Below are 12,676 nucleotides of genomic sequence, written 5' to 3' on the forward strand. Positions count from 1 at the left end.
GGGCTTTAGAAAGCATCACTACGAACAAAGCTAGTGGAGGTGACGGAATTCCAGTTGAGCTATTTCAAATCCTAAAAAATGACACTGTTAAAGTGCTGTACTCAATGTGAAAGCAAATTTGGAAAACTCAGCAGTGACCATAGGACTGGAAAAGATCAGTTTTCATTCCAACCTCAAAGAAAGGCAATGCCAAAGAATGTTCAAACTACTGCACAATTGTACTCCTCTTACACGCTAGCAAAGTAATGCTCAAAATTCTCTAAGCCAGACTTCAGCAGTATATGAACCGTGAACTTCCAGATGTTCAAGCTTGATTTAGAAAAGGCAGAGGAACCAGAGATCAAATTGTCAACATCCACTGGATCATCGAAAAAGCAAGAGAGTTCCAGAAAAACATCTATTTCTGCTTTATTGACTTCATCAGAGCCTTTGACTGTGTGGATCACAACAAACTGTGGAAAATTCTTCAAGAAAAGGAAATACCAGACCACCTGACCTGCCTCCTGAGAAATCTCTATGCAGGTTGAGAAGCAACAGTTAGAACTGGACATGGAACAGCAGACTAGTTCCAAATTGGGAAAGGAGTACATCAAAGCTGTATATTGTCACCCTGCTTACTTAACTTATATGCAGAATACATCATGTGAAATGCCAGGCTGGATGAAGCACAAACTGGAATGAAGATTGCTTGGAAAAATATCAATAACTTCAGATACACAGACGACACCACCCTTATGGCAGAAAATGAAGAAGAACTAGAGCCTCTTGATGAAAGTGAAAGAGGAGAGTGAAGAAGTTGGCTTAAAACTCAACATTCAAAAACTAAGATCGTGACTTCTGTTCCTATCACTTCATGGCAAATAGATGGGGAGACAATGGAAGCAGTGAGAGACTTTATTTTTGGGGGCTCCAAAATCACTGCAGATGGTGGCTGCAGCCAAGAAATTAAAAGACATTTGTTCCTTGGAAGAAAAGCTGTGACCAACCTAGACAGCATATTAAAAAGCAGAGACATTACTTTGCCAACAAAGGTCCGTCTTGTCAAAGTTACAGTTTTTCCAGTAGTCATATATGGATGTGAAAGTTGGACTACAAAGAAAGGTGAGTGCCAAAAAATTGATGCTTTTGAACTGTGGTGTTGGAGAAGACTCCCGAGACTCCCTTGGACTGCAAGGAGATCTAATCAGTCTGTCCTAAAGAAAATCAGTCCAGAATATTCATTGGAAGGACTGATGCTGAAACTGAAGCTCCAATATTTTGGCTACTTGGTGCGAAGAACTGACTCATTGGAAAAGACCCTGATGCTGGGAAAGATTGAAGGCAAGAGGAGAAGGGGATGACAGAGGATGAGATGGTTGGATGGCATCATTGACTTGATGGACATGAGTTTGAGTAAGTTCCGGGAGTTGGTGATGGACAGGCAAGCTTGGTGTGCCGCAGTCCATGGTGTTGCAACGAGTCAGACACGACTAAGCGATTGAACTGAACTGCTCTTTGGAAGGAAAGCTATGACAAACCTAGACAGTGTATTCAAAAGCAGAGATATCATTTTGCTGACAAAGTTCCAGGTATGGTTTTTCCAGTAGTCATGTACAGATGTGAGAGTTGGAACATATTGAGGGCTGAGTGCCGAAGAATTGATGCTTTTGAACTGTGATGCTGGAGAAGACTCTTGAGAGACCCTTGGACTACAGGAAGATCAAACCAGTTAATCCTAGTCAACCCTGAATATTCAGTGGAAGGACTGATGCTGAAGCTCTAATACTTTTACCACCTGCTGGGAAGAGCTGACTCATTGGAAAAGACTCTGATATTGGGAAAGATTGCAGGCAACAGGAGAAGGGGCAACAGAGGGTGAGACGGTTGGATGGGATCACTGACTCCACGAACATGGGTTTGAGCAAACTCCGAAAAGTGAAGGTCAGAGAAGCCTGGAGTGCTGCAGTCCATAGGGTAGTAGAATCAGACACAACTTAGCAACTGGACAACAATTTAAGTAATCTCAAAATGTTTTAAAGTATGTGGGGAGGATATGTGTAGCTTATATGCAAATACTGTGCCATATTTTATAAGGGACTTGAGCATCCTTGGATTTTGGTATCTGTGGGATAGTCCTGGAACCAATCCCCTGGGAATACTAAGGGACAACTTAGTATAACCTTTATGTCAAAACTATACAATGACAAAATGAAAAAGGAAAATTATGCCCAATATCATGAACTTGGATATTATAATCCCAAACAGAATATTAGGAAACTAAAGTTTTAAAAATATATGAAGAAGGTAATATATAGCATTGCCAAGTTGGGCTTTTCCAGGAATGCAAGTATTAGAAAAATCTAGGAATTTTATTAACTAGCTTAAAATACTAAAGGAGAAAAAAGTCCAATAAAATCACTTTAAGAGATGCAGAAAACAGTTTATCTTGAGTATTTTTCATGATAAAACTTTACCAAACTAGGGAGAGAAAGGATTTGTTTTAAAGTAATTAAGAATACCTATGAAAAACCTATATCAAAGTTCACACTCAATGGTGAAATTGTAACAGTATTTTTTTTAAAGCTGTAGTCCAATTCTTGATAAGATTTGTATCAGTGTCTTAGCCAATATATAATATAAGGAAAAGGAATAAAAAAATTAAGAATTAGAAAGTTTTAAAAAAGACTGTAATTATTCACAGGTGTTATGATTTCTGCATAGAAATCCCCAAAGAATCTGGAATAACTATAAAGTTAATACAATTAATAAGTTAATAAAAAAATAAAGACCATAAAATTTGGTAGATATATGATTAATAAATAAAATATATTTAATGTGTCAGCAACAAAAGACATAGCACTTATTATAAGATACAGAAAGTGTTAGAGGCAAATCTTATAAAAGTATTGTAATATTTTTAAGGAGAAAGAAATATATAAAAGTTATTGAAGAAGATATAGAGAAATGGAAGGATATATTAGATCATGCATAGAAAGACTCAGTTTCTTCAAGATGCAGTCTCCCGTGGTTAAACTATATAATATCAGTGCAATTCCAAAAGAAATCTGGCAGGATTTTTTATGGATTGCTAAAAGCCAATGCTAAAATTTAGATGAAAGAATGAAAGAAAGGAAAACCAAGATGGTTTTGAAAGTGAAAAAGGGAGAAGTCTTACTATAAGGCTTTCTATAAGTCTTTCTGTAAGGCCTGTTAGTAACTGAGCAGGATGACAATGCATGAATAGACAACACAGGTAGACAAATAGACTAGTGGAAGAGGACAGAGTTCTCAGAGTCAGACCTGGCTTGAATGAAAACCTGGCCCCTGTCAGATGGCACTGCAAATGAGTAGTGGAAGACAGTTTCTTCATTAAACAGTACCTATGGAGGAAAACACTTCAGTTGGATCTCTACCTTCTAGCATACACAGCTAAAGACCTAACTTGAAAAGTGAAACTTCAAAATGTTTAGAAGAAAATATAGAGGATTTATATGATCTCAGGAGGGAAAGGAATCTTAAGGTATGAAATATTTAAGCAATGAAGAAAAAGTTTGGTTAAATTGATTCCATTAAAACTTTAAACTTGTGTTCATCAGAAGATCATTAAAGAGGTGAAAAGATAATGACATTTCTCAGTGTAGGAGAAGCTATTTGAAATGCATGTAGCAGGTAAAGGATTAGGATTCAAAGTATGTGGATATATTTTCTTTCAAATCAAGAAACAAAAGACAAAACAATCCAGCAAAAAATTGGGGGACAAATTAGGAACAGGAAGTTCAGTAAACACATAAAAAGATGCCCAACTTTATGAATAATTAGAAGAATGACAAAATGAAAAATAAGATATCACTTCATCAGATTAACAAAAATTAAGAAGTCCAACAGTAGGAAGTGTTGGTAAGGATGTTAAAAAAAAGGACCATTGTTGATGTTAAAGTAAGTTGGTGCAACTGCTTCAGAATACAATTTGGCAATATTCAGTGAAGCTGAAGATAGTCATATTCTACAGTCAGGTAACTCTACTCCCAGGTTGTAACAGAGAAAAATGTGCGTACAATAAAGCATGGGGCTGGGAGTTGGCTGGGGGTGTCGTAGGGGCAGGCAGTTATTTCGATGGAGGTGTTGTTTGCAGGTTTCAGAGAGAAATGAAAGAAATTCACCTATACCTGGCATTCTACAGGGTTAGTGGGGCTGCTGTGTCTTTGCGGTCACATGGGCATTGTAGCCACATAGTCACCCATGATTAGACCCAGTTGCCCCGTGATGATTTTGGAGTGATTTCCTCTCTCAACAAGGACAGCAAGATAGGTGATCAGGTAGAGGGTGACTACTATGCGGGTCTGAAAGAAATCACTCCAAGGCCAGTTTTTAATCTATCTCTCGATGTACAGGTAATACACATAGGTGATAAATAAGATAGTAGTGAATATCATTTGATCACCGATTGAGGCAGATCAGAATCACCAGGCCCAGTAGAATTTTAGCAAACAGGAGAATTCCCTTTTGGGTGCTCCAGCAGCTGGGAGCCCAAGGGGTACTCAGAACAGGCTGTGGTGTGGACAGGAGTCCCTCGGGGCATGGAGGATCTATTCACAGGTTCGAGGACACTGCACTCCCAACCATCTTGCCTATGAACTGGCTGAGAGGAGGGCCCGGGGCACAGGACCTCAAGTCTGCTTTTTAAATGGCCCTGTATTTTTGCCCAAACTTTTTGTGCTTTTATACTCTTGGCAGTAGTAAAAAATTACAAAGAAACTGAATATCACCCAATGGGTAATTGGATAAAAAACTATAATATTTTCGTAAGTGGAATTGCTAAATAGTGGGGAAACTTTAAACTAGGTTTACATATATCAACATGGATGAATCTTATAATTTTAAATAAAAAAATTTCCCAAAGGATACTTTAGTGTGTATGCAATTTATGTAGTGTATGAAAGATGCAGAACCATACCGTGCACTTTTAGGGATACATATGTGGCAAAAGTGTAAAATATATGAGCAAGGCATACTCCAGATTTAAAATAGGCTTACTTTTGTGGAAAGGGAATGGGATTTGATCAATGTGAGATTCTGCCTGTAATGGTAATATTTTATTTCTTAAGCTAAATGGTAGTATATGGTTGTTCATTATATTATTCTTTTACATCTTTTTGTGTATCTAAATGTTTCATTGTAGTTAACAAACATAAAAGTGTATATAAATGGTTGCCATGTGGAGACCACAAATATAAGTGTACGGGACAAATAACACCACCAGCGGCCCAAATGTAATCCAAATGGATAGTTGTGGCCTAAGCTATAATTTCCAGTGATAGCATCTGACATATTTAAAAGGTGGTGTATCTTAAAACCTTTTCTGTTTCCCTCTAGAAACTCTTTCTAGTACCCTCCCCTTCAACCCACCCCAAACTCATCTCAGTTAAAGGCATCAGTATTTACCCAGTTGCTCTGTGTGAGAAATCTTCCTTGCCTTCTGTACATCCCTGAGTCCATCAGAAAGTCCTGTCATCGCTGCTTGCAGAATACATCTGGAATCCATCCTCTTCTCTTCAGTCCCACACTGTCCCCCAGTCCAATGCAATCTAACCCACTCTCTTGCCTGAGTGATGCTAAAATTAATTCTACTATCTATCACCTCCTTCCTAACTTGCCGCCCAGTTGCTATTCCCACCAGTTTCCCCACACTCTCATTTCCACGGAAATCTCTTAAAAATGTAAATCGGTTCACATCACTTCCTTGCTTATGCTTCAAGACTGAGGTTAAAGTTCACAGCCTTCCCCAGGCCTACCAGGCCCTCCCTACACAGCTGGCCTCTCCACCTTCATCTCCTGCTTTGCTCGCCCCTTTCTGTTCTAGTCACTCTGGCGCTGCTGTTCCATTCTTACTTTAGGATGCTTGTAGACACCCCTGGGAAGTATTCTCCTGGATTTTAATATGGCTGCATTCCTGGCTTTAGCAAGGCCTCCACTCTACACCTGTTCTAAGTAGCTGTCATGACCGTCCCTCCCCGCCTGACCAGTCCCTTTCTCCCTTGTGGCTGTTTCACTTTCTTTCCTGTGTGATGCTATATGTGTATTTGTCTAAACCTTCATTTCTGTCTCTCCTGTTAGACTGTCAGCTTCCTAGGGGCTGGACATTTTCTGTCTCATTCATTGTTGGGTTTCCTTATATCTGAAACAGCGCTTAGCATGTGATAGATGCTTAATCACTGCTTCCTCAATGAATGAATTCATTGATGATAAGAGAAAACTTAGATGCCTCAAAAAGTGCCTTTTGGTAAAATCAAATCCCCTGGAATTGTTCATGCATAAGAAGAATTTGAATAAGGTTGTTTCATAAGGTGTAACAGTGGAAAAAAAGCAGAATATTCTTCAGAAGCAGATTAGTTAACTGATTTTAAGTGTGATAATAGAGTAAATATAAGTAAATGTGTGAGTAGTTCATCTCTGTTATCTGGGTATTAAAGTTGGTCAGAAGGCTCTTAGAATATTCTCTTTGGGAAACTTCCTTCTGTGTTGCCTGATGTATACTTCCCACTGGGCCTTGATAGTCATTCTGACAGTCAGTCATTCCCAAGCTCTCTGGGTCGGGGCCACAGGGTAGGGAAGACCCAGAAGGAGAAGGGAATCAGGCACGCTGTGTCCACTGTGTGCCCGGGACTCTGCCTGGGTTTCTCTGTCCTGTGGCTGACTTAGGAGCATCCTCCCCTGCCAACACACACCCCTCATCGGGTGGCCCAGGCGGGGGGAGGTGTGCAGCTTGGTCTGACCCTGCCACCCTTGCCACCCCTGCAGGTCTCAGAGCTCATCTTTGTGTCCATCTATAGCTCTGAGTTCTGCATGAAGCTCTATGTGGACCCCATCAACTACTGGAAGGATGGCTACAATCTGCTCGATGTGGTCATTATCATCATCATCTTCATCCCCTACAGTCTCCGCAAGATCAAGGGCAAGCACTACCCCTACCTCAACATTGCCGACGGTGTGCAGTCCCTGCGCATCCTCAAGCTTATCACCTACAGCCGTGGCATCCGGGTGAGTGGCCTGGAGCGCGGTGGCTCTGCGAGTGCGGGTGACAGGGCCCCCGATGAAGTGGTGCTTCTGCTTCTCTCCTGTGGGGATTGAGTCCTCTTGTGTGGGAGGTTGATCTTTACCTGTTTTATCTCGTTTCGTCCTCAAACAATTCTAGGAAAGGTGTTAGCTCCGTTTTACAGATGAAGAAACTGAGACCCACGGTCACTCAGCACTTAGATACTGGAGCTGAGCTTTGAAAGCTGTTCTGACTCGAGCCCATCTCATCTTTCCCTCTCTCCCGTGCTGCAGACTGACTGATGGTCACTTATGGTCCAGACCCTTTGGAGTATGTGCCCAGGAGTCTCCTGCTCTTTGATGGCCCTGGCCACTTACGTCTTCCCCCAGAAAACTAAAAGTCTGCAGCTTCTCTTGAGGGGAGGGTCTCATGACCTGTTCAGGAAGCCCGGGAAGCCCTGCTCCTGCTGAGGAGTCACACGGTGGCCGGTGTTGGCTTGGCTCAGCGGTGTCAGAGCCACTTCAGAGGTGCCCCAAGCACGCCCTCAGGCGTTCATCCTGGACCCTGGGTTCGCCGTGGCCCTGCTCAGTGCCCACGCTTCTCCAGGAGGGGGCTCGTCTGGACCTATTTGACCACGCAGACCTCACCTGCACAGTCCCACTGCAGCATTCTTCACGAGTTCTTACCTCTTTAGTCTCAGCAATCTTGGAAAAGAAGTTCTGTTTCTCTTGCAGGAGTGGAGGCAACTTTTTTTTTTTTAACCATCTCAGTTCTTTTGGAATTAACCCCCAAACACTGGTTTTCTTTCTCCAAGGAGAGGAGGGAGGTGCGGGGTGGGAATTTATTCCTGCAGGCAGCTGCCAGACTGGTCTACATGCAGGGCAGCTCCAGTGCTCCTTGGCTGTCTCTCTGCTTCACATTTTACCCTAAACTGTCAGAACTTCACTGTCTGGGTCCCAGCTCTACCAGTACCTCCTTTTCTATGTTAATAGTTTCTCGACTTAGAAAAAAGAATTTTTGCAGTTGACAATGGTGGCACAATGCAAGAGTCTGGAGAGTGGGTTCCAGTCCTGCCGGTGTACCACAGTGTGACTGTGGATGAGGCATTTTGCTTCTTTGAGCCTCTGATCCTGCATCTTGAAATAGGAACATCTCCCTACCTTGACAAGGTACCAGGGACAGATCTAGGTAGCTGAACATGTATATGCAAGACTCCAGGGCAGGGAGAATGAACGATGAGGCGTGGGAGATAAGACCAACACCCATGTCATGGATGAAGACTGAGATCACAAGATGAAGACCTGCTTGTGAGATGGGGCCCAGAAAACCTGGGATACCCCATTCCTCTGAGCCCTATTCATTCCTGTTTCCAAGGTGGCTCCCCTGCTCCTCCTGGACCTGGAAGAGCAGTCAGGGCTGGCTCTCAGCTGAGAAGCAGGAGCAGGACACCCTGGGATGAACACAGAGGCAGGCTGGGTTCAAGTAGAGTGCTCAGGGCTGCTGATGGGGAGACTACTCCAGCCCTGGGGCAGCACAGGCTATCCCCCCATGGGTGACTGAGCCTGGAGGCCATGCACTGATGAACCACTGTTAGATTGCTCCAGCCCTAATCTGGACACTGTTCCCATTCGTTCTTTCTTTCAACCATTTATGGAGCATCTACCATGTGCTAGGCAAGGCACCAGATACTGGGGCAGCTATGTTTGGGACAGGCTGAACCGCTGTCCTCTGAGCCCAGCCCAGCCGGCAGCCTGACGTAGCCATTGTGCCTCTGCCCTGCAGACACTCATCACTGCCGTGGGGCAGACAGCCTACACCGTGGCCTCCGTGCTCATCCTCTTCTTCGTCCTGATGTACATCTTCGCCATCCTGGGCTTCTGCCTGTTTGGGCTTCCAGAGGGAGGTGACATGAATAACTGGGGGAACCTGGCTTTGGCCTTCTTCACCCTCTTCAGCTTGGCCACGGTACCATGTTTGGGAATAGTGGTGGGGTCGGGGGCAAGGGCCTTGAAAGGGGACTGGCAGCTGGTGCGAGTGTGTGGACATGGTGGGCCTCACTTGGGGTGTTTCCCACACTCAGACACTTAGCTGGGGTGGCGGGGGGAAGCTGAGGACTGGCCTCCTAGGACTAGGCGCAGGCCAGCACCCTGGTCAAGAGTCCATCACTGACTCTAATCTTGTGACTCCCTACAGCATTCCTATTTGACCCACAGGGTGGTAAAACTTTTTAAAAGTTCTCAAGAGATAATTCATCCTAATTGAAGTGTAATTTAGAAGGGAAACCTACATCACAAAGCCTTTTGGGGAATAGGCTGTCACAAATCCATGCAGAATAAGTCTGCAAAACCTGAGTCTCAAAGTCTAGATTCTATTGGGTTCTGGCATGATTGAGGCCTTCCCAAAGGAGGGCCTGGCCGAGAGGCAGTGTCCTTTGGGGAAGGACGGAAGGCCTTTTGGAGAAGAGCCCTTCGGGCATGTTGGCCAGCACCACACCAGCGGTGCCCTGCCTCTCCAGGCCAGCCTGTCTGCACAGGAGTCGGTGGGTTAGGGGGAGTGAAGTGGAAGAAGGGCCAGCCTGCTCCTCAGTAGGGCCAGGGCTCCCCTAGGGCAGGTGAGCAGGAGGCCTGCCCCCCTGAGCCTTGTCACTCGCCCTGTCTGAGCAGGTCGATGGCTGGACAGACCTGCAGGAGCAGCTGGATGCCCGGAATTTGATTCTGAGCCGCTCGTTCACCATCATCTTTATCTTGCTTGCCTCCTTTGTGTTCCTCAGCATGTTTGTGGGTGTGATGATCATCCACACCGAGGTGAGGTGGCGCTCGTAAGGATTGGGCGGGGGGGGGTTGTTGGTTAAGTGTGGCAGGTGGATCATCTCTGAGCCATCTCACTCCAGAAGTGGACGTGAGAGGGGGCCAGGGGGACCATCTCTGCCAACGCAACCCTTCTCCCTGAGCCCTCCCTCCTGATGGTGGCCAGCAGGACAGGTACTTGGGAGGTCATTGCAGCTGCAGTGGGCAGCTTGAGTTGGAGGCTGGCCCTGTGAGGGAGTTCTCCTGCTGAGACGCCTGAGTGGCAGTGGGAGACTGGGGAAGAGGTGAGGTGGGGATAGGGCACAGGGAGAGCCCTGCATGTTACCTCCATCCTCCTGCCCTCTAGGACTCCATCAAAAAGTTTGAGCGGGAGCTGATGCTGGAGAGACACATGAACCTCATGGAAGAGAAGCAGGTGATTTTGAAGCGGCAGCAGGAAGAGGTCGGCAAGCTGCTGCAGACCCAGGTAGGCTGTCTCCGTGGGCAGGCAGACAAGCAGAGGGACAGTCAGGGCTGAAGGAATGGTCAGGAAGATGGGCCTAGGGGCTGGGGTGGAGGGCGGTTGGCCTCAGGCATCTGCACATTTGGAAAGTCAGCTGCCCACTCCTCTCTAGTTTTCAGAGTCAGACTGTGTACTCTACCTTTTTGTATTTTCTCTGGACCTCTTCAAGTGTTGAGTGTTATGATTATACTATTTCCCTCCTTCATGGGCAACACTCCATTGCTGGGTCATGGACTATAACTGACCAGGCTCCTCTGTCCATGGGATTTCCCAGGCAAGCATACTGGAGTGGGTTGCCATTTCCTTCTCCAGGGAATCTTCCTGACCCAGGGATTGAACCTAGGACTCCTGCATTGCAGGCAGATTCTTTACCATCTGAGCAACCAGGGAAGTGCCAACATTTCCCTCCTTCATGGGCACAACTCCATTGCTGGGCCCTTGACCTGGAGCAGTCTTGTTCCCGAGGATTCACTGGGTGCCAGGCAGGCCCCATTCCCGTTCGCTGAGCGGGGGAGGTCCCGGAGGCCCTGGCAAGTGCTACTAACCTCAGTTTTTCTAAACTGGAACAAGAATGAGCTCAACGGGCTGGAGATTTTCCATCAAGCATGATACAGCTGTGAGGGCTGAAGTCCTCTAAGCTGCCTGGAGGGCCCAGCCAGGTCCTGAACCACCACCCCTTTCTCCCCCATGAGGCCGGTGCTGCTCTCCTCAGCCTCCTCTCCGAGGTGGAGACGTCCCCGTGTTCTGTGGGCCTGAGACTTGTCCACAGCAGGGTGAAATGCTGAGCATGCTCAGGCTGTCCCCGTCCCTCCCATGTCACCCGTCCTCACGCCGGGTCAGTTGTCCTTACGTCAGGTACGGTGGGTGGATCACCAGGTGACCCCAGTCAGGGGCTCCAGGCCCAGAAGGGGTTGGGGTGACCCGTGCTTGTACTCAGGACTCATCTGCCCGTGCTCCTCATGGAGGGTCCCCGGGTCTTTGTGTAGCCAGACTCTCGTCATCTTGCTCTGTTTACGCTCCTCTCTCCAGAAAGATCTCGACCACAAGAGTTTCACTGAACTGGTGGAGAAGTTTAAGAAGACCTTGCGGCACACGGACCCCATGGTCTTGGATGATTTTGGCACTAGCCTGCCCTTCATTGACATCTACTTGTCCACCCTGGACAACCAGGATGCTACCATCTACAAGTCAGTCCCAGCCCCGCTGACCCTGGCCCGTGGGCCCTGGTGGGGTGCTGGCTGATGTGCAGGGAAGGCAGAGCCAGGTCCTTCTTGGGGGCGTGCAGGGGCTGGGCTGCTGTGTGGACGGGCCTGTGGCTGGTGGGGGGGAGGGGAGCACTGCCCACTGGCCCTCCTCAGTTTAAAAAACTGGCCTGTTTTTAAACATTGCTTCCTTTGATTCTCCAAGAGTACCTCACCAAGCCCTTCTCAGGGGGGCAGAGGAAAGACCTCTGGCTGCAAGTCAGAAGCTGAAGCTCCTGCCCTGGTTCTGTTACTGCTTCCTGTGTGACTCTGGCCAAGTCTTTGTCCGTTTCCCGCCTGTCACAGGAGGGGCTGACACTAGGAAAGCAGTGTGTGAAGCCCGGGGCTGTGCTCAGTGTGTTAGCTGGGGTCACACTGGCCATTACTGCAGGAAGAAGAGGGGCACAATTAGCCTCAAGTCTCAGCAAAAACCCCCTGGAGGGCTTTGTAGACTGGAGGGGGTCTAGGAATGCCGGGTTTGGCGCAAGAGTGGATCTGGCAGTGTCCAGCCAGGCCTCGGGCAGTCACCTCACTCAGAGCCCAGGAGTCCGCTGTCTCCAACCTAACATGGGCAGTGAGATAACTTCCTCCCGGAGCGCAGGGAGCCTGGCTGACCTGGCCTTCCCACCCAGCCCAGTCTGGTTCTCAGGTCTGTGCTCTTTCCTGACCCACACCTGCCAGGTACAGCGGACATGCAGGTGCAAGCATGCAGGGGGCAGGGCCGGGTGGGGCGGAGCTCACTGTGAGCTGAGGCCCTCCTCCTCCTCTCCCAGGCTTCAGGAGCTGTACTACGAGATTGTGCACGTGCTGAGCCTCATGCTTGAAGACATGCCCCAGAAGAAGCAGTCCCAGTCCTCGGAGAAGGTCGATGAGAAGTAGCTGGATGTGGGCACCCAGCCACCACGGGCCTCCCGGGCTGTGACCCCCACCCCCCCCGCCCCCCGTTAAACTCATATTTTCTGAGTTGACCTCTCTGCAGCTGCTGCTGTGATCATGACATCTGTCCACCTTTGGGCGCTGACCTGAGTTGGTGCCCATGAAGTCTGATTCCTCCTCACAAGACACAGCAAGAGCTTGGAAATGGGGAGTGAGGAGAGAGGAGCTCAAAGCTGAC

At 47.1% G+C, this 12,676-nt stretch overlaps 1 protein-coding gene across 1 annotated transcript in view; it reads left to right on the plus strand.

Moving 5' to 3' along the window:
- CATSPER3 (cation channel sperm associated 3) overlaps positions 1-12,441 on the plus strand; it is a 29,120-nt gene extending 16,679 nt beyond the window's left edge. The window contains exons 3-8 of the mRNA XM_065935408.1: positions 6,778-7,017; positions 8,795-8,977; positions 9,676-9,816; positions 10,166-10,285; positions 11,351-11,508; positions 12,336-12,441. Coding sequence (XP_065791480.1) covers positions 6,778-7,017; positions 8,795-8,977; positions 9,676-9,816; positions 10,166-10,285; positions 11,351-11,508; positions 12,336-12,441 — 948 coding nt within the window. The remainder of the gene's footprint in view (positions 1-6,777; positions 7,018-8,794; positions 8,978-9,675; positions 9,817-10,165; positions 10,286-11,350; positions 11,509-12,335) is intronic.
- The last annotated feature ends 235 nt before the right edge of the window (positions 12,442-12,676 follow it).

Source organism: Muntiacus reevesi, chromosome 1, assembly GCF_963930625.1.
Source record: "Muntiacus reevesi chromosome 1, mMunRee1.1, whole genome shotgun sequence".
Classification (NCBI taxonomy): domain Eukaryota; kingdom Metazoa; phylum Chordata; class Mammalia; order Artiodactyla; family Cervidae; genus Muntiacus; species Muntiacus reevesi.